General features: G+C 45.5%; 1 protein-coding gene across 1 annotated transcript in view; it reads left to right on the top strand.

Annotated features, from left to right (window-relative positions):
• LOC135920204 (glutamate receptor 1-like) overlaps positions 1 to 25,865 on the top strand; it is a 33,550-nt gene extending 7,685 nt beyond the window's left edge. The window contains exons 4-15 of the mRNA XM_065454367.2: positions 509 to 756; positions 4,118 to 4,255; positions 4,740 to 5,051; positions 6,376 to 6,483; positions 7,523 to 7,639; positions 10,756 to 10,971; positions 16,027 to 16,385; positions 17,015 to 17,213; positions 18,432 to 18,682; positions 20,160 to 20,268; positions 20,954 to 21,088; positions 22,291 to 25,865. Of these exons, the coding sequence (XP_065310439.2) occupies positions 509 to 756; positions 4,118 to 4,255; positions 4,740 to 5,051; positions 6,376 to 6,483; positions 7,523 to 7,639; positions 10,756 to 10,971; positions 16,027 to 16,385; positions 17,015 to 17,213; positions 18,432 to 18,682; positions 20,160 to 20,268; positions 20,954 to 21,088; positions 22,291 to 22,368 (2,270 nt within the window). The 3' untranslated portion in view covers positions 22,369 to 25,865. The remainder of the gene's footprint in view (positions 1 to 508; positions 757 to 4,117; positions 4,256 to 4,739; positions 5,052 to 6,375; positions 6,484 to 7,522; positions 7,640 to 10,755; positions 10,972 to 16,026; positions 16,386 to 17,014; positions 17,214 to 18,431; positions 18,683 to 20,159; positions 20,269 to 20,953; positions 21,089 to 22,290) is intronic.
• The last annotated feature ends 1,284 nt before the right edge of the window (positions 25,866 to 27,149 follow it).

Genomic DNA, 27,149 nt, shown 5'->3' on the forward strand with positions numbered 1-27,149 from the left:
TTAACGCATTGCCATTTCTTCCTGTATATTGCTTACTTTGAATATTGTACGCTATATAACACAAACGCGCCTGTAATAACACACCTCCTTAAAACTGTTTGTAAAGGAATAGCCATCACCGATAAATAGGCCAGCCGTTTTGCATAAGGTGCGTGCAATAGTAATAATAACGGAAGAGACACGAGGAGCTTGGGCGTTCGGCCATACCACCGAATGCTGGATGGTGCAGTCGGCGCTCCTTCTGGCACCGGCGGTGTAACCTACCCTATAGTGTGCGAGCTACTGCGCGCAATCGCCGCGGGAACGATGATACAATAAATTTTAAGGAAAACGCCTTTGGCGTCCACGAGAAATTAGGCGAGACAGCTGAAGATGAAGTGGAATGTGGGAAAGCTAATTGTTCTTACCAAGTCCTGCAGGCGGTGACCAAACGGCCCTTGTTCGCGGCGCCTTGTAAAAGCGCGAGAAGGATAACACAGCAGTAAGTGATTGATTGCTCTTGGCGCAGGTCCCTCGAAACTGCAGCGGCTGCTGAGTCACACGTACCGTAATCCGGTGACGGTGCGCTTCGTTAAGCGCATCACAAACAGCAGCGACGCCAACGATTTCCTGCGCATGCTGGAGACCACGGACCGCGAGAGCCGCAAGCACGTGCTGCTCGACTGCCGCTTCGACGTGGCCCGCAGAATCATCGTGGACCACGTCCGAGACATCTACATGGGTCGCCGGAACTACCATTTCTTCCTCGTCAATCCGGTACTCTCGATTGGAGGTTTCGCACGGCTCAGGTTACTTCTCACATAATGGGCGAAACGTGAGCCTTGGAGGTTGCACAAGTCCAAGAACCCTAAGAAACAGCTGCGTTGGGTTGTGGTGCCCGTGCTCGCGTCCACTTAAATCACGCTGCTGTGCCATCCCTTCTTTATTTTGTATTATAATGAGGGCGAAAACGAAGCCGCAGATTCACTAATGGTATCCATTGGTAATGGGTTCACTAATGGTAGAGGACAAGCAGGCAAGCCGATCGTGGGATTCGATCTCAGAGGGGGAAATCGAAGACGTGAGCCATGTAACTACCGCAAACTTCCGGTTTCGCCTATAGCCAAAGTCCAGGCGCTGCTTCGAGGAACAACGCCTTAGGAGCCGGTGGGACGTCCGTTGAGACTCCAGCCAGGCGCTGATCCCGAATGCAGTGGCATATGGTTACGGCGGACCGTCGCCAACACCAGCGATGCTGTGTTGTGACGACGGGGCGGGAGACGCTCTCAGTCTCGACGACTACCCTGGCGTCAGGGCTCGGAGCGGCTGAGAGCGCTCGAAAGGAACCAACGAAACGCAAGGCGCACGCTCTCCTTTACTCAGTCGAAGGCAACGCTGCTCGCGAGAGTGGTATAGAGTGCTCCGAAAGGACCAGCCGAACATGCTGTTAGAACTTTACTGTAAGAGCGATAGCGTGAAGGGCCCCGTGTGGCGCCGGCAGCCGACACCAGAAACTCTGGTGTCGGCTGCCGGCGGCGGCGTTCCCGTGAGAACTATATATATATATATATATATATATATATATATATATATATATATATATATATATATATATATATATATATATATATAAACGAGAAGAAAGGGGGTTAACCGAGGGACCCGATAATTATTAGTCATATAATGAGAAGCCAACAAACACTGACACCAAGTACAACATAGGGGAAATTGCATGTGCTTAATAATTGAAATAAAGTAATGATAAATTAATGGAAATTAAAGTGGATGAAAAAACAACTTGCCGCAGGTGGGAACCGAACCCACAACCTTCGCATGTCGCGTGCGATGCTCTACCAATTGAGCTACCGCGGCGGCGTTTCCCCATCCACTTTCTTGGGTATTTATGTGCACTAGTCATCCACTTTAATTTCCATTAATTTATCATTACTTTATTTCAATTATTAAGCACATGCAATTTCCCCTATGTTGTACTTGGTGTCAGTGTTTGTTGGCTTCTCATTATATATATATATATATATATATATATATATATATATATATATATATATTATATATATATATACATTGAACGCAGGTTTATTGCAGCTCGTACGCGGGATCACAAGTAGCGCTTGATCGCGAGTCCCTAGGCGTTCTCATCAGCAGCCCCAGCTCGGGTCTCGCGCCGCAGCGGTGGCAGTCCCTAACCCGCGAGAAGCTAGGACAGCCCCCGGTGGCCGTCCCAGCGAGAAGCTAGGACAGCCCACAAACAAATGTGAAATAAAACACGAACAGCGCATGCCTTTTATGTTCAATCATCTCAGACGGAAATATTGAAAGTGCGAAACAATGACAGAAACCTGAAAAATTATGCAATTTTCTTGGCGCGGCTGTGCACTATCTCCGGGATCGGCCGACGCAACAGGCGCGTTTCTACCAAAAATCTCGCCTTCGTGCATAGCGTTCGCCGCCAGCGTTTCCTGGTGAACGTTAAGCTTAGATAAGCAGCAGTTGCAGGGAAGCGTCAGCAGCAGTCAGGGATCTTTGAATGCTATCAGGTCCCGCTCTTAAAGATGAAGCTTAAGCGTCTTCCAAATTTTTTCTCTGTATCGCAGTGACTTAGCATGCCAACAACTTTGTCGAAGTATTGGCTAGACTTAATTCTCAGAAACAACCCGATTCGTGTGGAAGCATTCGAATACCTTTTTGGCATCCCCATCGTTCTTTTGAGTCGCGATCCTTGGCTAACGTCCACAACATACAGAATGTTTTATACCGAGACAAGTCACTGAAATCACGCGGTTTAGTGCTAACTTTTCTTGCATCTTTGCTTAGTGTAATGATGGCGTGTCCATGTATAATGATTGTTTACATAACCACTAAAAACAATTTGTACCAACCGTTATTTTCGTTCCGTTGCTGTTGAACCACCGTAAAACCACAAGTCTCCCCCCCCCCCTCCCCCTTTCATGACACTTCCTCCACATTGCGGGATTCTGCAAAAATGATTTGCCACTAATAATGTAGCAGAGGCCGGCAGCCATTTGTGGCCCTCCGTTGCAAGCCTCTTGCGACATAGTACAGGGCGACGTTAAACGAATCTTGGACACATGCAGCAATAAAACGGTCGGTGTCGTCCCTGCTGCTGAAGCGACTCTGGGTCCAATGGGGAGCCGCGCAGCGAGACGCCCATCGGCGCCTGGTAAGAGGCAAGTGCGACGGTAGCTTGCCGCACTAGACGTCACAAAGGCGCTGGACGGCCAGCAGCGCTTCGCTCTTTTGCGTGCGTGATCAGGAAAATGGGGCGAATAATTTGGCGCCAGTTATCTCGGTCTACTTGGCCATATTGAAGTGCAGAAACACGTAACTAGGCTTTTATGATGATTCGCTAGAAGTTTTTATACTAAACATGTGCCGTAAGGTTTGCAACTAAAGCTAATTAACGTGAATAGTTTGATTAGTGAATGAATTACTGATAGTTCTGGCAAATGATGCCTACCTGGGCGCATAATTCATCTTACAGAATTCGAGTCGATTTTGTAGACTTTTTCAAAAGAAGTGTTCTAAGTCAAAAACAACTGTGTGAGTATAGTATCTGTCTTTTATGCTGTGCTGCTCACTGCATTACTTCTTGTTTCCGTTTTTTATTTGCTTTGCTGACGTAGATTTCAGGGTCCCGACCGTGCAAATGGGATGGTAATCTGCGATCCTTATTGGATTGCACCTTCACACGTGACTCATATAGCATGATCTCTGACTGTGAATAGAGTGGGAAAGGCTGTCCTTGACATACGTAATGGTATAGTTCTGAGATCCCCTTACTTTTGTGCCTTTATTTACACTTCTTAGTGACGGGTGATATTTTTATTGTTTGTGTCTTATTCGGTTATTCGGTGGCCTTTTCTTTTATCTCGAATCATTTATTGAACATAATGTGCAGTTGCTACAGGCGCTATGGTCAGGATGTTGTCTACCATATGTCCTACTGCGTGAGCTGTTAAGACAAACGTGACGATTTTTATGCCTTTCGATTTCAACGAATTTTGTCGCCGTCTTAGCAGCCGTTGTTGTGCCGTCTAGCGAAGAGAACAGTACAGCATTTGCCTGACAGTATACGTGCTACCACGCCTCATTTCAGGTTGTTAACGAACTCACCTACGACAAGATTCCCGAGTTTGCAGCAGTGAACATCACTGCGTTGCGGCTCGTCAGCGAGGACGTCTCCCAGCAGTCGTCCATGGATCCCTCACAGGAGCCCAGGGAGAAAAGAATCACGGTGCGGGTCATCCTCGCTTGTTGCAGCGTTCTAGCCTGCCTTTGCGTGCTCTTCACTTTAACTCGAGTCACGTCGATGTAGTTTGTGTAACACTATGAATGCCAGAGTAGGGGGGGGGGGGAGAGGGTTGCCGCAAGGCACGTGACCTCTATAGAGCAACATGGGTACGAGCGCCAGATACCTAAAGTTGTTAAAAGTGCAAACAGACGAAAGAACGAACGGAAGACTACGCAGCGTTTATAAGAGGCACGTTCAAAAGCAGGGCCTAGTGTGACGTTGGAAACCGACTCCGGTGAAATCCCCTGCTTGCCATGCATTGAGATATTGTGCAATTTTCTCTAAATTATTGACGTCTGCCAAGTTCGGCAGCGTACGCATGCGGTTTACTAGCCGTCACAATGTGCATGGTTCAGCGTGCGACCTTCGAGGAGGAAGGTTCTCTTGCCACGATCGCTGGAAGTTGTTTGTATCGATTTCCACGCAGCTAGAAGAGGCGCTCATTCAAGATGCGGCGTCTCTGATAGTGGAGACGTACAAGGGCCTGAAGCTGCGAAGCGTGGTGCCGCACCGGTATTCGTACATCTTTGAGGACCACGAGGACGACGATTCGCTGGCGGCGGCCACCAGGAGAGACGGGGGCCCGTCGGCGGTTCTCCAGCCTCCACGGCTCGAAGCCGAGCTGCTCGAGGAAGGCGCCCAGGCGGTGCCGCAGTCGGACGCGCCGCACCAAGGCTGTGGAGAGCGGCCGTCGGTTCCGCAGGAACTCGGCGAGATCATCACTAAGCATCTTCGAGGGGTGGGTGTTGAAGTCCGGGCGTAGAATTTTGGTTCATCCATTAATATATATATATATATATATATATATATATATATATATATATATAGCGTACTCACATCTCTCTTCAGTTGTTGAAATCAGTTGCTACAAAAGAGAGAGAGAGCGACAGAGGAAAGGGGAAAGGTCCGGTTTGCTACCCTACGCTGGGGAGGGAGAATTGCGTACTGGTGGGTAAGGGCTTTACTTGGTACTGGTGGGTAAGGGCCAACGACAAAAGAAAAAAAAACTAGAAAAGGAAGCAAATCGACAGGCACTGCCATTCTGGCACTGCCATTGTTCAACCACCATGAGAATGACGGGTAGTACATGAATTTCTGTGATCTTCATGCTTGCGGCTTCAGACGTTGTTGTGGCTTCGTTTATTACGCTTTATCTGGGCCTAAATAGGTCTAAAGTTCAAAGCAATATTTTCTTATTTTAGTGCAAAACGTAACAAGATTGCGCAAACACGCATAATCGCTGCTGATTGCAGTGATTCTACTTGTAATGGCGTAATGGTTTCAACATTTGCTTCTGCTCTAGATGTCCTGCGTTCGAATCCTGCCGCCGGATAATTTTGATAATGTTTATTTAATTATTCATAACGCAGTACTTTCTTAAAGTCACGAAGACATTGAAAGCCAGAAGGACGAAGATTAGGCAAATCCGATGCGCTGCCCACAAATCCCACGCTGGCTGAACTACCCTAGCTGCCTGCAGCTCCCGTAGGCACTAGCGCCACTGTTCTCTCTAGTGTATGTATGAAACCCTGTGATGTTGCATTTACGCCAGGCCGCCATTTCAATCATAAGTTGCACGTCTGAAACGTGAAGCAAGTGGCGGCCTTTCGAGAATACATTTTTACACAGCGAAATAATGTGATGCCAAGTCATGCAAACAAACGCTCATATTTTAGTCCATTTTGCTGTTGCCGCCAAACCTGCTCTTTAAGCTGTTTTGCTCATCAGTCGTCATCATAATCAGTCATCGGCTTCCATTGTCATCGAACCCGCGAAATCAAAGCTTACGAAAAGGTGCAGCGGGGCTTGAGTGCGATATGAAGCAAGAGATATGTGAGGAGAAGATCGTAAAGCACGAGTGAATAAATACCTTGGGAGCCCACCGCTGGCATACAAGGGCGCTGTTCACCAAATCATGGATGAATTTATAAGAGAAATCATTCTGATGCGACTTCCACACAATCATTTTTTTACATGTGAAAGCGCCATTTACTTGGCACGTTTGACATCCTGTAGTTACAGGGTTCGTATAGACTTATTTCCCCTTTTCTTTTGTCTTTCAGAGGAGCTTCCAAGGTCTCACTGGTCCTATTCGTTTCACGAATGACGGATGCAGAATTGACTACAAAGTGCACATTGTTCAGTTAAACACCACGAATGAGGCTTTCAAGGTGAGTTGCAACCGCAAAAATCAACTCTCGCGGTCACTGTTCAACAATACGCCCCAACTTGTTTACAGTCATGGTGCAAATTTACATAGCGCATATATATGTGGGGACGCAAGAAAGCAAATTTTGTCAAGTGAGACATCATCTTCTACTAATCTCCACACTTAAGATCGCACTTCCTGTACTGCCTTAGCATTTTTATATTTTGATGAATTGCTCGAAATGTATGAAATACGTACGCGCACACACGCGCGCATATGCACAAGCGCGCGCAGAGAAAGTGTTAGTAAAAGAAAATGTACACTCGCCAATTCAAAATAAAACACACGTTGACATTTCCGTGCCCTTACGAGTGCCTTGACGACAAAACGAAGTGCGCAGAAACAGCGGTTATAAATGCACTGGGCGTAACATCTTTGAACAGATATCAGGGAGAAGGCCCTTCGTTCTATTCAGGGCATGCGTAGCAGACTGCATGTGCAATATTTCTAGAAGGAGCTGGGATGACAAATTATTTTATTTGACGAGTATAGAGACGGATTTTCAGGTAATTTAATGGTAACTTTTTCTGGGGTTAGCCTAAGGCATTCGAGAAACGGTGACCCTTGGCCCCGTCATTCTGGTTCCATTGTAGACCTTTTTAAGCGAAGCTTGATCGGCTTACAAGTGGCGTTGTCCTGGTCATGTAAAAAAACTCAGTTCCTCCGAGAGCAGAGCAGCTGTGGGAAAGGGTGGTTGGATGAAATGCGCCATTAGTTCGTTCATATACTTCTGGAGCTCCACGTATACACCTCTTGACATTGGAAAGATAATGTTTTCAGATCAATTTCGTGTTCTCAACTATAAACGTGAGCAAGTTTATCTCGCATCACCCAGGATGTGTTTGTGGTGTCAATACTTTCTTTGCCCTAATTAAACATTTTGCGGGAGGATGGTAGAATGTCGTCAGATTTGTTGAATGCTGTCAGTTTTGCAACAACAAGATCTGAACAATGAATGCTTTAGTGGCTCCGTTTCTACCCTATATTTGCTTTTCTTTCAGGTGGCAGAGTGGTCAGACACTAAGGCGTTCGAACCAGTGGTTAAGCCCCTCGAACCTTTGGTCAACATTACAGAGGAACTCAATAAGGACCGCGTGTACCTGGTACAGAGTGTTCTGGTGAGAGAGTGTTTGATGCCATTTTCTTTAGAGGCCTCTCCAATTTTACTGGGAAAAGCCATTTTGAGCTTACAAACGGCCCGATCGAATTCGTTCGTGCGTTTTCTAGTCGCGCTTTAGTGGTGGCTGAACATGCGCATTGAATTCTGTTGAACATCGGGTTAGGATGACACTTGGCTGTGATGTGAAGGGGATTTGTGTACGATATTCAGGTTACACGATAAAAATCATTGTTTTTTGTACGATTCTTTGAAAGGTAACAACTTCAAACAACGCCCACCATGTTATTTAAACATTTAATGTAATTGAAATAAACATTAGGCTACAGTAATACCTTAATGGAATGAGCCGGTACTTTCCCCATGAAAGTATTGAACTTAAAGTGGACCCACCAAGATGCCTAGGAAAGCTGTTATAAGAGAACTAAAAATTGGAATGGAGTGAGACTCGTAAGAATAGAAAGTTGCATCATGTACTGAGTAGTTACAAAGACCTGGCGAAAGTGGTGCATACGCAAGAAGTGATTCAAACCTAGTTAGTTGAAGTGTGCGGCAGGGATCATGGACATACTAAAGCAATAGCCGAATAAAAAGCAAATTTTTATTTTGCTCGAACTTCAGAGACGAGGGATGTATCACAAGACATTTATGGAGCAAATTTCAACTACGTGGAAGTATAGGCGACACGGAAGAAATGAACAAAATGTCGCGGAATCACTAGAGAGCCTTCTTAAAGAAGTATAGGCGGGCTAATATAAACATTTACGAATACTAGTCGAATATCAAATAGTAGATTGAATCGAATATCGAACAGCCAAATGCAGGCGCATATATTTACAGCGGGAATATTTACTTCAGTATAATTCGGTACCATGCTTGTACTGTAGGGGAAACAAAAGACAGCTATCGCGGGCAATTGTAATCAGTTTCATAGACAACATCACTGATTGTCATTAAAAGAAACCACACGAATAGCTTCTCAAGATCCTTAGAGCCTGTTTGCAAGCAAGCTCTTCAGGAATACATGGTTTCTGTTTTACTAGCTTTCGAAAAACTCTTAATGAACGCCTGTTGAAAAAAAGAAACAACATAAGAAAATGTGGAAGGAGAAAAGAAAAAGTTGCTCAAGAGATTGTGGGTGGTATATACACGGAAAAGGACCCGCTGCAACGAAAACAGCACTCGTCCTAGCATAAAACATCAAACTGCTACATGACTAGATTGCGAGAAATGTTAAATGACAGACTACAAGCAAAGATCACCTGTCGCAATGTAGGCTTCCACCGGGAAACCGAAAACCAAGCTTACATTAGCCATTTTGGTTCTGCATTGTTTCGAAAACATTTGCCATCGTCTCACTTATCATAATTTGCGACACTTTCTTTAGCAGACAGAGAACAGGCAGCCGACTTCAACAGTGAGATGTTGCGAAACATTTGGTGTTTCGATATTCAAAAATACCTAATTGTTCATTTTCGAATAAAAATACAAATAGATAGTGTGTATTATTCGATTCGAGTTCGAAACTTCTAATATTCGCCCATGCCTACGAAAGAGTGAAATAATCTGGAAGAGTTAATAACGTCGAAGCTGCCCGGCCAGAGTTGAATCCATCTGTGAGCCACTGCGTGGTTTTAAAAATTGTTTTACAGTATCTCAAATAGGTAATTTGTGTTATTCAGAGCGAGTTTCCCTCAGCGATAGCGATGGCGGTGGAGAATGGAGAAACTGTTGCGTTGTCGCAGCAGTGAAGTGGTGTAAAAAGGAAGCCGCGTGTCACGGTGTCACGATGCTCTCTGTTTGGAATGTGTGACAGCTTAGCTGATTAAGTAGTCTGAATTGTAGCATAGATATGAAAAGCAGGCCTCTGATAAGCGATCTGATAAGGAATCGTAACAGTCACTGCGGTCCGTGTCACTTCACTCTCTTTGCTGAGTGACTGTACTCACTCGACAACTTTCGTAGCTCCCGCTTCATCTCTCTTATAAGTATTAGTGATTTCGGAACCAAGCCTTAGTGTGTACAACGTAAGGCTACTTCATTATTATGGCTGCTTACATTAAATACCAAAATGTTATAACCCATTCTTAACATTAAGAAAGAACTATCTGGGATAAGCTTTTGCCGCTTCCAATGAAAATAATATGTCTGAATCTGGGAAACCAGCACCGCAGTCTTTTTTTTCCATTCCCCTCTGGTTCCAAAATGATGGCGCTGGTAACGCGGAGCCTTGTAGTGCCCTGGTGCCGTCATACAGTAAAACAACTGATGCATTGTCGCAGATATACGCCAGCTAAGTAACAAGAAGTAACGCTGTAGAGACAAAGGGCCGGACAACTGCGTTTCGAGACTTACACGGCGTCACCTTTGAGCCTGTTCGCAGTGACGCCTTTTTTCCGATCGCACTTCCGTGCTATATCAGCTATAAATAAATCAAAGTAGCATCGTTACAATCGTATGCGGTGTCGTGGCAGCGTTTCCAGGGGTTTTGACGTTGCAGATCTATTGCCGACATTCCCATTGCACAGTCGCAGTGACTAATTTAAGTGTTTTGCCATTGGGGAAGGAACCATTTATTTCGAGAAGTGTCAGAAGCAGTCACGCCACGTTCATTTAACAGCTTGACGCGGTTCTCGGATTGCGGTGTTCACTTTCCGACTGGTGTGCCATAAGCGATGCCGCAGGATTGTGCCTCTAAACTTAAGCACTTCTTAAACTGTGCGCATCTCTCATTTTATTTTGTCTTCTACTCCGTCACCTTTTGCCCTGTGCAGAGCCGCAGGCTGGAGTATGGCGCGCTTCATAAGCAGATCGTGGTTTTGGCACGTAAAGCTCCAGAATTTGATATTACACAACTCTCGCTGAGCCTGACCTCACGGCCTTCGTTGGAACGAATTCTCCATGCCCCAGCCTCTCCTTAAGGTTACCACTCTGGACACTGTGATCACATCTTGTACAATATCAAAGTGTGTGTAGTGATGCGACGTACACTCCGATAATCTGGAGCCAGAGTACCGCGATGCAGAGACATTATGTGCGTAGGAAACTGGAACCTGTTTCAGCCTGAGCTTACTTGCCTGGCTACATTGCACAGCGCACTGTGGTGACTCCTCGCAGGACAAGCCGTACCTGATGGTGAGGGACTCCATTGATGAGCTGGAACGCACTGGCAACGATCGGTATGAAGGCTTCTGCAAAGATTTGATGGACGCCCTCGCCAGGGAGCTCCACATCAAGTACGAGCTGAGGGCAGCGGAGGAGACCGTCTACGGCCGCCGAGACCACAAGGTTCAGGGTGGTTGGACGGGACTCATCGGACAAGTAGTGCGGAAGGCAAGACGTCTCCGCTACGTACAAGTTTTCAGTTGTTTCTTGATCTTCACTTCGATAACACTAGAAATTTGGCTACAGAGATATCGGCTATCCGAGGACCTTGGCCAATGAGCAAAACTGGGATGGTAGAGAAAAGGACTAGCAACACAAACAACATCTTTTTTTTTTGCTGGCAGTTTTCTTTAGAATTTACCATACAATAAATGTCTAAAACGCAAGTGGCTCTTGCTGGCTAAGCGCGCGAACGAATTTGCTCGATGAGATGACTCGATAAATCTTCACAAGAGTCATAAATGTACATTTTAGTTGATGGCTTGTCAAAAAGTTTAAAACTAATTTCTAGCAACTCAAACACCTCCAGGTATTCTATACACGGTATTCAAGAAACGACTCGAAATTGGCGAGTCCCTTTCGGCGAGATGCAAATTCTGTGACTTTGTAGCTTAGGCTAGAAAACCGTAAGCCAATTAGGCCGTAATTTGGTTACTGATTCGCACTATGATATACGGCGTGATCTTACAACTACTCTACTTTAGGAGGAGGAGGAGGAGGAGGAGGAGGAGGAGGAGGAGGAGAAAATAAAGAGAGAAGGCAGCTATGTTAACCAGAAATGCGTCTGGTTGGCTACCCTACTCTAGTGGAGGGCAAAGAGTAAATATAAAGATAAGGTACAGAGAGGGAGGGGAGGGGGAGGGAAACCGCGTTGAGCTCGCGCAGGCACGCGGAGGGCCTGAGAGAGTCAAAGACGTTCACATAGGCCAGTCACCCTCAAGAAAGGCAACAGTGCCTTCATAGCTTTGTGGGCCGACGAGCGATGGGGACGGTCTTCAAGTAGCACCTGCACAGCCGACGGCCGATTGTCCAGTCATCGCAATGCGATAGCTAATGTTTGTCTTTCCGACTGAAGTCGATTACAATGACACAACAAACGTTCGATTTGCTCTTCCACACCGCAGACGTCGCATGCAGCACTGTCGGTCATCCCAATTAAAGCAGTGTACGCCTTCGTGAAAGCCACTCCCAACCACGGCCGATATAGAAGTGATGCCTCACGTCGGTGAAGCCCGGGTGGAGGTAGGAGTTGTAGCGAAGGGTTCAGTTCGTATAACCTGGTGCGCCTTATATTCTAGGCTTTCCACTGTGTTAAAGAGAGCTTGCGTGCCAGGTGACGAAGCTGCCTTGCAGCGTCTGTCCTGGAAAGAGGAATGGGAATGATGTGTTGTTCTTGATGTGACTCTCGGGCAGCTTTGTCTGCGTGATCATTTCTGTTGATCCCGCAATGACCCGGTAGCCACTGGAAAATAATTTCATGCCCTTTCTCTTTGTCGTCATGATGAAGTTTGACGATTTCGTATGTTAGCTGTTCGTGAGCTCCACGTCTGAGAATTGACTGCATGCTGTGTAAAGCCAGACTCGGTTAGGAAAACACGGCCCATGTACCAGGACCTTCCATGTTAATAAATTGAAGCGCACTGCGCAGAGCCGTGAGCTCTGCAGCCGTGGACGTCGTGAAATGTGACGTCTTCAATCGCAGTGTTACTCCTCCTGTCGGTATAAACACAGCACCCCCAGAACTCGTCGATGTGGTCGATCAGTCAGTATAGATGTGTACGTGGCTACTGTATTTCTCGTACACCACGACTAAGATCAATTGGTTTAGTGCAAGCGGTAGTAGGTCTGACATTTTCTGAAGTACTGGAATTCCGAGGTGCACATCAGGACGGCACAAACACCATGGAGGAGACCCCCACCTTGCCGCAGGTGTGTATTCCGATGTAAGCGAGGCACGAGATGCACTGACAGTTGTGCTAAATGACATGCGGGTTCTTTCCAAGGTGAGGGCGGCAAGGTGGTGGTAAGGGGTCCGAGCAGTGTGCCTGACAGTGCACTCATTGTCTCGACGACTATGTGCGTCGTGATTGAATAATCTTGAGCAATGGAAATAGTCTCAGCCGTAGACGCACTGCGTGGTAATCCAAAGCATATCCTCAGAGCTTGGGCTTGAATGCTCTGTATTGTACGCAAATTGTTTTAGTGTTCTATTTTAAGTTTCGTCAACATACGTATACAAGACAGGGCGACAGAGTTCCATAGTGTAATTTAGCTATACCAAAAATTAGTCTAAACAAAAAAAAAGATGTTTTGAAAATCGCAACTATGACAGACAGCGATGATCTACCTTTTGCGATCAACTGAGCGGCACTTTGTTCTGCGCCTCCTGCCCCGTAGCTGCACACCCGTAGAGCGACGCAGTGCTTATATAGCTTCATCTTCGATGAAGTAACTTGTCTACAATGTAAATGTGTCACTTTCCTGAGCGTACGCAAACATTTAGTCAGTAGAGTCGGGCGCTTCATGACCGATAGCCAACTCGTTGAGGCTGCGTAAACTGCACAGTTTCACGTAGCTGCGAAGTCCGTGCTAGTGTCCCATATTTTTCACTTAGAGCGTTGAAAGATTCTGGCCTTCATGCTTTCTTGCCTGTCGGATGCGACAATTCTAATAGAATGTCACAATGCATTCAGAAACTCCCGCAGTTCCTTGAGCTCCTACCTAGTGAAGGGCAGGCTGCTCTGTGATCGCGTCAGTTATACTAGGATTAGTTGGCGCCCTTTCTCGCAGACCGTTCTTATGCACGAACAAATTTTCGTGTACAACTCGTGTTGCTTACAGTGAGAAAGATGTCGGTCACGTGAATAACGCACAAACTGTAAGTTGGACTTGCCATCTACTAAGAAAAAACCTGCACAGCTAAATGAAAAATAATCAATAAAATTCCTAAGTTTTTACCCCCCCTCCCCTCCGATCTTGGATTTGTATATACTGCACCCCATTGTTTGTATTTCGCATGCACACGATTGGTACCCTGATTTTTTTTGTAATTTTTATTGTTGTTATTCTTGTATGCACTGCTTCTACGTCTCTTCTCCGAGATAGCAGTACTTGTCACTAACTAACTAACTAACTAACTAACTAACTAACTAACTAACTAACTAACTAACTAACTAACTAACTAACTAACTAACTAACTAACTAACTAACTAACTAACTAACTAACTAACTAACTAACTAACTGACCAGATAAATTATCCCAGTCAATTGCATGCACCAGTGGATTGAGCGTATTTATTTATAGGATTTGTTGTTGGGCTTTGTCTGACATCGTAGCACTGTTGCTCCTATCAAGGTCATCTGTCTCGCCTGTATAAACCTGGCGAACGCGTACGGGCGCAGAATGTCTCCGCGGCTTAGTTTCTTCGCCGTACAGTGTTCTACGTGATTCGCCGTGAACTTCAGGTTCCGCCACTACAGTGCCAATTATTGGTCGCCCAAAACCGGCAAAACCATTCTTCACGGATGTACAAGACATGTATCCTCGAGAGGCCAGCTTCGACGCCTGGTAAGGCTGCGACGGCGAAAATATGCCGAGCGCTGATGATGCAGGATGGTGCTGAATGGTGGTGGTGAAAACTTTATTGAAAATGCCCGGCGATTTGCGTGGGGTGGGGCCATAAGCACCCCAGCCTAGGTGACGGCCTCGAGTCCTTGGACCCGGGCGGCTTCCTCGGCGTGCCGGACGGCCCACAGTTGATCGGCGAGGTCGTGGCTGAGCAGGGCCGCCTCCCAACGCGCCCCTCGGTTCGAGACTGCCATTTCTGTCCCGTTCGTCGGAGACTCCTGCTGCTGGCTACCGGCGCATGCCCACAGCATGTGCTGCAGCGTCGCTCTGGCTCCGCACGCTTTACAGTCGTCGGACGGATATATGTCGGGGTAGCAGAGGTGAAGGATCACCGGGTTAGGATATGTGTGTGTCTGCAATGTGCAGGAATTATTCTAAACTCGTCCGGCGCGAAGCCATCACCTTGCGGGGCGAATGGCGACCTGCTGATGCCGCCACGATCGACTGGTTTAACGAAAAGGTGTAGCAACTCCTTAACTGGTTTAGAGAGTGCACGTGAACGGAATAGACGTCAAGTTGCATAGCACGTAAGAAAAAGAAAGAAATTTAAAACAAACGCTTAGGAAGCAGAAGGCACGGTGACGCTGGGCGTTGCATTAAGGAATACTGAACAAAAACAGAAAAAGCTGGCAGCGCCAACCTAAGTGATAACCGCCAGCTACAACACGTTGGCCCTAGCAACACGTTGGCTATATCCTCGCCCACCATTTTACACGAACGCGACGTGTAGATTGCACGGCACATTTTAGGAAGAACGTGCTTCGTGTATGCCACACCAAGACGAAAGCAATGAAACGTTTCTGGACTTGACGATATCTTCACATATACAGTGAATTTAAGCCTATCGTCTATACGGCATACACTATTGATCGTTTGGACTCTTCATCGAAACATGCCGCAGATTACCTTCTCGCAGATAGGTGTCGTGGTATGTTTATAACCCCGTTGCTGAACAGCGGAATGGTACATTTTTCTCTTTATTCAATCGCACTTTCTGCGAATTCATCCGCTCGTTCATTTCTAATTACGCCGGCATGAATGGGAACTCATTGAATTGCAATTTCGAGGCCTCGAGTTTCGCGAACATCCCAGAAATTTCTACGATTACTCCTGCTATTTTTTCTACTTCTGCACCGACTCTTCCACGTTACAATAACATTTTCGTGAACGGTAAATAAACCACAGGCTGTCGGTTGGTTTCGTTTCTCGTTTGACGTAGATTTCCAAGTTACGATATGTCAGCTGTAATATTTTCAAAAACCACAGTGTTGCTGATGTTGTGCGTATTGGGCTTTCTGTTACGTTTGCGTAATCATCAGCGCTCGGCATATTTTCGCCGTCGCAGCCTTACCAGGCGTCGAAGCTGGCGTCTCGAGGATACATGTCTTGTACATCCATGCCCACATGCCACTGTTGTTCTGGTTGGACATTCTCCCGCTGCACAGATAGGTGACGAAGTGCGAATTGTATTTTCGCGTGCAAAAGTGTACCAGCAGCGTATTCAGACTGTGCTTTCAACCGAAGCCCACTAGTCGGCGAGCGTATGCGCCTGCAAAGGACGGCGCTTGTCAGAGTCGACCACGTCCACCACGCAGGAAGTGGACATGGGCGTCGCCGCCACCCTGGTCAAGGCTGAGCGCCGCGAGGTGGTGGATTTCAGCCTGCCCTTCCTGGAGACCGGCACCGTGGCACTCGTTCTGCGAACCGAGCCCGTGCTGGGCCGTGGCATGCTCACCTTTCTGGCGCCCTTCTCGTTCGAGCTGTGGATCTTCTTCGTGACCGGCTTGGCCGTCGTCATGATCGTCATGTTCCTCGTGAGCTTCTTCACGGCGCGAGCCTCTGCTGCTGCCGAAAAGCCAGGAGTCGAGCGGCACACGTCGGGCGCACTCTTCAAAAGTCTTTGCTACACGCTTGAGGCCTTCACGCCGCACTACATTGATTCGTATTACGCCAGGTGAGTAAGCCTCGAAGGTGCGTTACTCTTTCATTGTCGTCATAGTCGCACTCCATTTTATTTATAAGCAATTGCTAACACGTCTCCTACCGCGTAGGAAAAGTCTTCCGTCTTCAGTTGTCATTACGTTACATGCACTTATTGTTTCGCCATCGTGAAATTTTTTGCACCATCGTCTGACTACTTATGTCGTGGCGCAGATCTGACAAAACGTGCTGACACGCTTTCAGTTTCACTTTCAGTTTATTATTCTTTAAATACAATGCATTGGTAAGATACAATATACAGACGAGGGTCCCAAGGTCAAAGACTGCAACGGGACCCTCGGTTAATAATAACAATGTAGAGATGTATTAACGAAGAGCAAGCTAACTAAAACAAACGAACACAATCGCGAAAGTACAACATAGAAAAATAATATGTTATTATCCTAAATAAGAGAATGGAATTGCTTTCCTGTATATTTACTCATTTACTATTGACTAGTAACTTTCGGTATGCGTGAATTTCTCGTTATATTCTGAATTTCACGGCTTCTGTTCCTTTTGAAGCTTCTCACGCTGTCACCGTAAAGAAGGCACGGATGAAAATGTTTTGAAATCGAGCCCTTTTCGCTTCTTCGCGGACAGGTCCATCGCCGGGCGGTTGATCGGGAACGTGTGGTGGCTCTTCGTGGTGTTCGTGTTCTCTGCGTACACGGCCAGCCTGGTGCCCTTCCTCTCCACCGAGACGATGCCCCGACGGCTTGCCACGGCCGATGACCTCGCCGACCAGACGGCCGTCGAGTACGGATTCACCAGGCAGTCGTCCGCCAGGAACTACTTCGAGGTAATCGGGAATAGCAGTAAGAGCAACATCCGCACTCGATAATGTATGGATTTGCGTATGGGCTTTCCAACATTACATATTCACACGTGGTTCCAACGACATGTAAGTAGGCATGAATTGAAGTTTGATTTCCCATCGAACAACGGAGCAGGGTCAGTAAAAAGCCGCAACGGGGAAGCCGGTAAATAACGATGATCAGCTTAGTTCGTTATGCTAACTCCAAAATGCTAATAACTTTTCCTTCCTGTCAATTGTAAGTTTGTACGTGGACTCAGTTGTGGAATTGTCGTTACCAGTATTGCTCGCTCTGAGTGGGCTGGCTCTGCGCATGAGTTTTATTTTGAACGAGACAGGACAAGACTTGTTCGCTCGTTCCTTACGATTTTCTTCGGGTAGAGGGCACACAAAAGATGCACAAGCAGTGTGTGACAAATCAGTTAACAGCATGACAGAGGTGGCACCGAGGACGGCAATGGTGAGAACGACACGGACACCGGAGTGATAACAGTACAACCTCAGCGGCGACAACGGCGACGGCAGCAAGATGTCACTGTGTCGACTGACACATATGGCAGCGATCGCGTAGCATTTGCAAGATGACGTAGGATTATTCAGACGTAACAGGAAATGTGGAGCTAATCACAGCGCTTTGCAATGATTGCGGTAATGGAATTAGAGATCAACTGAAAAGCGAGGATGTGATATTTTTGATAATAGATTTCATATATATGGTAACCATAATTGAAATAAACCCAGCTGAAAGGAGCGCTTGTGTGTCTGTTCGTCATGCGCTGCACGCTGTGGCGTTTGAGAGGTGGCAGCGTAATAAGATATTTAAATGAGCAAAGCGCGTCGGTAAGAGCTGTCTTATTAGCGGTTATAGGAATGTGTAAAGCAAATTCCGCCTATGGTGTGATCAAGTTGCAGGGGATAGTCAATATGACCAGGCCCGTGTGTAATACGCTCTGAAACTTGGCCTTTATGACCAAGTACTCGAATGCTGTTCGAACCATTCTAGGAAAATCTGGCACGTAGTCCTGTATGAAGCTAGAAATGGCGGGCACTAGGTTACAAACTGTGTGTTGTAGTAGGTGTAAATACCATGTTGTTTTGATTGTTGAAATTATTGCCGTTAATTGTCTGATACCGGCGAGCCACTCTGGCGCCGCGGGTGCTGCAACATAAAAAAAGCCGCCGCACATCTCGTTCCTTTCGCAGAACCCGAACCTGAACTCCAGCGTGCACAAGCGCATGTGGGAAACGATGAACAACAGGCCCCACGTGTTCACCGCCTCGGACGGCGACGGCGTGGAGCGGGTGCGCTCGTCGAAGGGACGCTACGCCTTCTTTATGGACGCCAACAAGGCGGACTACATTAGCAGCCAACGCCCCTGCGACACGGCCACGCTGGGAGAGCCTTTCGGCCGACGAAACTTCGCCGTGGCGCTGCCTAAGGACTCGGCGCTCAGGTGCGCATTGAATTCGCCGCCTCAGTCGACGCGAGGGTCTTTGTTCTTTGTGAATAGTTTTCAGCGCAAAGATACGCAAGACACGAGGGAAGGCACACAGGACGCGCATTCTCTCGTGTCTTGCGTTTCTTTGCGCTAAATGCTATTAACACGCAATACCAACTTGCTCACCAGTCTGCTTTGTTGGATATTATTCGTTGTTGAAGGAGGGGGAGCAAAGAAATGAATGCGACATGTGACAATGTGACAATGAATGAACCAGGAGCTAACCTACTCCACACCAAAATAGAAACAACGACGAAACGGCAAGATCGTAAATTGAGGCAAGATGGCTAGAAATGAGCCGAATTGATTGGCATGGAATAGCAACAAAACAGAAAAAAAAACAGAAACAGTTGCAAGCACTGGACTAGACTGGCACATTGTATAAAAGCCAACACCACACAGAACGCATCTTGAAAAATGAAGGAGAGCACGGGGAAGGCGGGAGATGGAAATTCAAGACGATGAGTACAACGAGGACAAGGTAAAAGCAGGAGCAAGCGTTTGGACAAGTGGACTTGTTTTCCAGGACTCCCGCCTTCCACGCCTTGAAGAAGACAAGTCCACTTATCAAAACGTTGGCTCCTGCTTTCACCTTATTCTCGTTTTGCTCAACTTCTGGAAAAATAAGGTAGCATAAATGCTCCCCCCCCCCTTCCGTTTCGTTTTTTTTGTGCCCCTTAGTTGCCCCATTAGCTATCAACGTGGGGAACAACGTATGCTTTCATTACGTTGAGCTGAGATTCACACTGTCAGAACACAGCGCACACGCACACACGCGCACAACTACTCTCTGGGTGTCAAATTTAGCCTCCCAGTCTGTCATGCTACCTCAGCTCAGCTCAGCTCTGTACGTTGGTATCCCAGGACCACTCCGAGATCAGCTACGATTCACGACATAAGAATGTGTCGTGCGACAAAGGGGACATGACATGAACGACACGAACGCCTATTAACGTAGTTGATTAAAAAGCACCCTAAAAGGGGATGCTGTACAGTCAGATGCTTTTGATGCTGATAACTATAATAACTTGGTCTTTCTCAGTGTTCCCTAACGATGGCGTTATTGATTTTTCATTGTTACATCACCTAAAATATTTTGTGCGCGTCTTTCGTTAGGAACAGAAAAAACTCTTGCTACAAGGACGAAAGTGTGCCTACCTTCAGCATTTATATTACAGAAAAATCGAGCATTATTTTTTTTCCGTTTCGCACTTCAAGAATGGTAGGCACGGCACAAGTTCTTCTGTACTCACAAAAGATGTGAAATAATCGAATGGAACTAACTTTTCTGCGTAACAAATCTTGATTGCACTTCAGCTGCTATTATTTTACACACAAACGCTCACAAAGCACGACAGAAAATATCGCATGCTGTGCTTGAGTGCACTAGCGCGTAGTTTGTGATTTTGCGCATCTATTTTATCTTCAACAGAATGCCTCTTGATGAAGCCATTGCCAGGCTTACAGAAACTGGGGAGCTGTTAAAGCTAAAGAAAAAGTGGTGGACTGAAAAATCTGTCTGTCAAGAAGTTTTCAGAAAGGTAAGCATATATAAAAATGGGTGTAAACACAGAATAGAGGGAATAAGGTGGGACCTCTGGGGCTGAAGTATAGTGTGCATGTCTCTCGGCTAGACTATTGTAGTACGTTTCATGACGGTATCCCTCCACCCAGTGTACATAGGTGATGAATGGGGAAGATGTGCAAATATTGTGTATGTCTTCGCAAAATTGTGGCATCTTCTAAATATATTTAATGTGATGTACAGTGCTGAACAAGTCTATAGCAGTCAATAACACTAATGCTCTTCAGCGTATTGGAGTTTTTGACTGCGTTATGCATGGCCTGCAGCTCAAGTAGTAAGACATCTGAATTTTCTGCCCTCGTAGATCTTATATGTCTGCAATACACATACAGGTATCATATGTATGTATCTAAAGCTGGTTCTCTTTAATAAAGCCCAGCAGGAAAATAAGCTAATATCGTTATCTTCTGGACAATTGTTTTTGTGAAGCCTTACTGACATGCTTTTTTGAAATACTGCTGCATACGAATGCACCTGTAGTTGTCACGTGCCTAATATTCAGGACGGACTTTCAGTACTCTGAAAAATTAGCGCTTATGTGGTTCTTTTGTTGGAGCAGTAGACCTGATTGGCCCCATATTCCAACCCCTATAGTGTTTAACTGGGAGATGGCAATAGCCTAACCGAATTTCTTCTTACAGGATGGCCTCGTGATGACATTAGAGAATTTCCTGGGTGTATTCTTCATCCTCGGCGGAGGAGTGGCGCTTGGCCTCCTTGTGGGATTCATCGAGATCGTGTACCGCGCGTGCGCGCGCAGTTCTTCATGCACCAAGGTGCGTACAAGAAGCCTCAGAATGGGCGGGGTTGCACCAGGCTGCTCTTGGTGCGTGTCCGAAATGGTGCTGTTGCACTGACTCGGACATTAATTTGCAGTGTTCATTTCAGTGCTGACTTTAGGGCGACACGCGTAATGTTGGAATAGCAGGTGCAGGAACTTTTGTTGAACGGACTGTATGGCAGAGGGGGCGTGTGCTACAAAGATTTAATTGCAAGAACGGTACAAATGTCTGCCACTACCATCGATATTAGTGGGCACAAGTACTCATATTGCTTGAACTTGGCCACGCTACAAAGCAGACACATTATCGAATATTGCACAAAGTTCTCTGACAAAATATAAGCACATAGTTACCGACCTGTATGCAGATTCTGTGGTGCCTAGGGACGCATGAATGTAATAACTATTCTTAATCCTTTACATGCATAACGTATTGCCAGAAATGGTTTGCCTGAGCAGCAGCTGGAATATGACGTTCTGTGTGCTCACAAAGTTTTCCCGAGGCAGCTCACTTTTCGTCCAAAAGATCTCTGCACTCTCGGTGATGTGGAACGTAAAATGTTCGTTGCTAAAACATCCTCGCCAGACTTGTCGCATTGCCTACTTTTTCTTCTTGAAATGTGCCCGGCCTCGATTCGAGGCCATAACAAATATTTCATATGGCAAAGGTGCTCTTCTCTACAAGTTACTTATTGGCTTATAGGCATAGGATCTGTAGACGGCAACTTTTCTCTGACAGCCGAACTTATAACTTGGGTCTCATAGCGAATACCAAGTTTCCTCTAGCGGATGAAATAAATGTTAATGTTTGCAGTAGCATGGTACGAAGTAACAAGCACAGTACACTACGTACGATCGCGAGCAAGGCTCCACAAACCATGGCTTCAGTGATAAATAAAGATTTCTTCTAGCACAGCACTTTGGGGCAAGCTGGAGCTGTCTCAATAAGTTGCAATTGGTAGAACAGTCATAAATAGGTTGCAGCACTTGATTTCAGCCTGCATGCCTAGGTTCTGTGAAAAATTGTTCTTTTTTGGTAGCACCTGTGGTCCTCAGACTTTTGCGCGCAATTGCGCGTACGTGATTCACGCAGCCCATTTGCGCCGTGCTCGCAGCACGTGTAAGGCGGCTGGCACTCGACTTGCGACAGCCTGCAACCGATGTACATTAAAGTGATTCAAGTGCACATTTCCGCAGGGTGAAGATGCAGCGCCCACGGAAGAAGCTCAAATACCCGAAAAGGAGTACATCGACCAACCACTGGCCTGCGCGTAACTCTCCTGTTAGGGGCCCAAGCCGGAATCTATAACGTTGGTTCCGCTGAAGCCAAGACTCAGCATTTATCATGCCAGCGTGTGCAGGAGGCCGGAATTCTCTCGAGAAGTGTTTTTCTGAGCGAACACTTAATTTTCATCCACATCCTTCGTTATGTTTGCATTTCACGTTCATTGTTTTATGATGGCAGCTTACCTTCACACGTACCGTGACTATTCTCTAGTTTCAGTTATAATACCAATTATAGATGAAAATGAACGCTGACACAATAAATGTGAAACACATTTAAGACAAAATTCATTTTCCAAGTTAGTTTCTAAAATTTCAAGGAGTCGATTTTGTCCTGTAAAGCCTTATGCGTTGGGAGGAGAAAGCCTTGATAGAGGTGTAGACCGAAATGGGGGAATTTGGCCTCTGCGGCTTAACGCAAACCGTGTTTTAAATAATATTCATCCATTATAATTGCGAACTCGTCTGCCTGTCGGTAGCACGTCTTATAGCACTTAACAAGACATGCGGTTCTTTTTTCTACTGTCACCCCACGCAATCCCTTCCACGTGTCACTCTGTCATGCCGCACAATTATTTTCCAGACAACTGATTAATCCTACGACTGAAGCTGCCAACGATATGAATGTATACAAAGTGCATCTTTTTATACAGAATTTCGCAAACGCGAGACCAGTACATGATGGTCAAATGCTCACAAAGTGTTGAACAAGTTTTTATCTATAGACTTCGTAGCTGTTTGTATGTTGTGCATATGAAAAGTCAATTGTTATATATCGGTGTCTTGTAGCATATCCATATTTCTCATATGCATCATGTTTCACTCAAGACAAAAGCAATGCTCCTCAACATATGCTCCACCTCCACTAATTTTAATGTTCCATTCGTATCAACTGTCTGTGTACTCAGTTGTTTTCTTCATTCAAGTACGTTTCTGCGGAAAACACGAATCTATGTTTAGTCCTCCGAACACAGTGAAAAACACACGCCCAATAATATTGCCAAATCCATTAGGTGCTCAGCATTCAAATTTACTTCACTGATATTTTTGAAAGAATCGGCAGGCGTTAGGCGATAGTGTTTGTATAATTATTCGTTATCGGATCTAATTTCCACAAACATCGACATGTGCTCGCAAAAGCTTTGAATGTCTTGTTCACGAGAATACAGAATCGTTTGTCGATAGTAATGTTCTTACAACACTGCCAATATTACGATCTGCGAGTTGCAGTTCGCGTCATGCACTTCTATTTGGGAATTTGGTACATGTGCTATCTTCCTCGCCTCTCAACCTATTTCTGGTGACCGCAATGTACACAAAATTAGAGGTCTTCATTCATTGGTAGAGCACCGTAATGGTGTGCATGAGAACTCCATGGAACCACTGAACTCCCTTGCTGTTTATAATAAATGGTATTTCTTTTCAAAAGTAGATCTACATAGCATAATGCAACGGAGACTATTTTGCAGACGCTAGAATTGATCAACAGTAGGAGTTTTGTGCCGCTTGGAAACGCATAACCTCGAGTGATGCGTCTGCACAAAGGACTCGTCGCAACAAAGCTGTCCAGTGCGGTGATTGTAGGATATTCAATACTTTCCCCACGCGGGAATAGATCGGCCCCGGCTAGAAAAGGAAATTTTTCTCTATGTTGGACATTCGTTATCGTAACAATAAATATCCATGTTCTAAGGAATGTGAAGAAGTCTCTTTCATGTTGTACTTCACTTACCACCACAAAGGAATAACCGATTCTTATGTTAAAATAACATAAAATCGAACGTACAGCTTTAAGAGGGGTGCTCATTTAGAGCTCGCCCTATATATATATATAGTGCAGAAAAGCTGTCATTTGGATGCCACCGTCGCTACTTGAATGAAGTTTAGCACATATAAAAGAAAACGTCGAATTGTTATATTCAGAAGCAAATTTCGATTGATGCGTCTATTTCTTTTTCTACAAAAATATATTTTTGCCTTGGATAGTAGCGATCTGACATGCACTCTCAACTTACACATTTATTCCGTCTTCATTATACGCCCTAATATACGTAGTTTATAGAATTGCCAAAAGTTTCTTTGGTGCTGAGTTATGGATTCTAGACATGGCTGCTAAATGTTTTTATTGACAAACGCAATTCGCAAACTTCCAACGTAAAACTTTTTATTCCAGCTGTCATTTTCTCTGCAACTAAGACATTCTTGAACCTCAGTTATTTTGACGATATTTTCGGACCAACCTGAGCGTATGAGTTGTAAATAAATGCGTGCTGTTGTTCTGTCACAACTATATTTGCACTCATAGTCGATTTCTAGCCAGTGGGATGTGGTGTACGTGTGCTTGTTTAGGGCATATAGGATTTCTAAACCTGGTGCTGACCGGAATGGGATACTAAGACTCGTTGAAATGATGCCGCGTGTGTCGCTGTTGCCGCAATCATGCGAAAGAAGTGCAGAGATCCATCTTTCTGATGATGAAATGGACGATGGGCTGTTGAATTGTTTACTACTGTCTAACCTATAAAGTAAAATTGGTAATACAATTCTCCCAGAAAGCACGTCATTTTTCTTACTGCCCACTGCGGCATTTTTGCTTTGACAGCATTCTTCTGAAATATCAGGCATCTAGAGTAAGGAAGGGTTCAGACACAATTGAACGCTGAAGTACCAGTGAAGCGTTTCATTTCCTATTGCGTTACCTCTCCGTTGAATCACTCATGTCGATCATCACGCAAATATATGCGAGGTGTGATCTGTATTTGTGATTTTCAATTCTTTTTCCTAGTGTGTCACCACTATGTGTGCTGCTTTAGCGTGGAAGGTATGAAATCCTAATGTTTTATTTTTGTTGTGTGTGCGTTCCGAATGAATCTGATGGGCAGCAAACCTACGACAGTATCTGTATTTGCCTAAACTTCTTTTTGGGGCTACTTTGCACAGCATCAGCTGTGTTGGAAAACGAAAAACAATCTTGTACACGCAGCCAGGTTTTTGTCTCATATAGTTACGAACAAAAGGGCAGAGGCTTCTGGGTCCTGCATTAAATGCAGGAACACCTATTATGTGATGAATGTGGTGTACAACTTGGGCAGTATTTTTGTCAGTGAGCACGCATGACAGATACAGCCGCTTTGTCATTAGTGCAATAATGGGGAGCGATATGAGACCGGCCATTTCTTTCACAGGATTTATAAAGAACAATGGTCAATGAAAATGAAAATAATATGATAAACACGTTTGGCTGAACAGAACTTTATATGCCCTATTTTAATCTACCATAACTGCGGTGCGTCATGGAAACAGAATGGCAACACACTCTGAACCATTTTACCAAGAAAGTGAGGGAAAATTTATAAAGAGACGTAGCAATTATTAACGTGTGCTCTGGCTCAAATATATTTATTGAAAAAAAAAACGGCTGGTATAGAACTTTCTAATTTTTCTTGGATCGATCAGCGCGTAATGTGTTATTACGAAGGCGTCTTCTCATTCTTGCTTGTGAAATGTACATTACTAATAAAATTGAAGAATTCAATGACTACTGTTTCAAAACTGCCAATTTTTTTTCACGCACACTGGCTCACGTCTTGCGGTGTGTTCAATGTCATTATTCTCGTACTTTCCTTGCACGGCGGCAACACTTTAGGTCTCGTTTGCGGCGTGTCCGCCGGCGCTGCCGTTACGCTGGCGATGATCACGATCGTGGTCGTCCAGGCATCGTTGTCAGGCCTGCACTTGGCCATAGGACGCAGGAAGACAAAGCTGCCCAACGACACCTGGATTCGAACTCGTGCGCCACGCGGCAAACTGCACTTGGGAACTGGTCGCGTCATGCGTTTGCTTTGTTATTCGTGCGGGGAGTTGCGTTGATGCACGTGCACGCGATTCGGAGGCCACCTAGGCGTTTACTGTACAGCGGGAGAGGATAGAATTCGGATAGAAGTTCTTGAGCAGGTGAAGCTCTCTGGTGCACATCATCTATTAAGATTGCGGCACGTTTTCATTCACAGTTTCCGCGAAACATTCAATTGCTTTCTTTTTTCCTACTGCCTTTGGATGCTTGACCTATCCCCCTGCGGGGGCTTGTGCCATTTTCGTAGAGGATCATCATTCGCAGAGGGCGGTGTCAGCTGTGATCACCTGGTGCTCTTACAGTAAAATGCACGGTTTCAGAGCCGAAGGAATCCTTAAGTGTGCCCACATTTTTTTTATCTCAACAACTACATCAGTCTGCGTGGAGGGGGCGCAAAAATATTTTTACAAAATATGGCATTATAAGTGCCAAAACCACTTTCTGATTATGAGGCACGCGGTAATGGGGCACTCCAGAAATCTGGACCGCCTGGGGTTCTTAAACGTGCACCTAAATCTAAGTACACGGGTGTTCTCGCATTTCGCCCCCATCAAAATGCGGCCGCCGTGGCGGAGATTCGATCCCGCGACCTCATGCTCAGCAGCCCAACACCATAGCCACTAAGCAACAACGGCTGGTAACAATTCATGCAAAATTAACATGCAAATATTGAAACGTAACTCTACTGCTTGTCCAAAAAATTGTCATATGTATTGGCTGTAGAGTTGCAACAGTCTTGAGTGACATAATACGCAACGAAGCTTGCACAGTTAAGTTCATTTAGCAATTTAATTTACGAATAAATAAATAAATAAATATATAGAATATTAATCAATTAATAATTTATTTGAATCATGTTTTGTAATTTGTTGATTATCTATTTATTTCTCAAAGGTCTAAACGTGGCTACAACACTGTC

Source organism: Dermacentor albipictus, chromosome 3 (assembly GCF_038994185.2).
Source record: "Dermacentor albipictus isolate Rhodes 1998 colony chromosome 3, USDA_Dalb.pri_finalv2, whole genome shotgun sequence".
NCBI lineage: Eukaryota > Metazoa > Arthropoda > Arachnida > Ixodida > Ixodidae > Dermacentor > Dermacentor albipictus.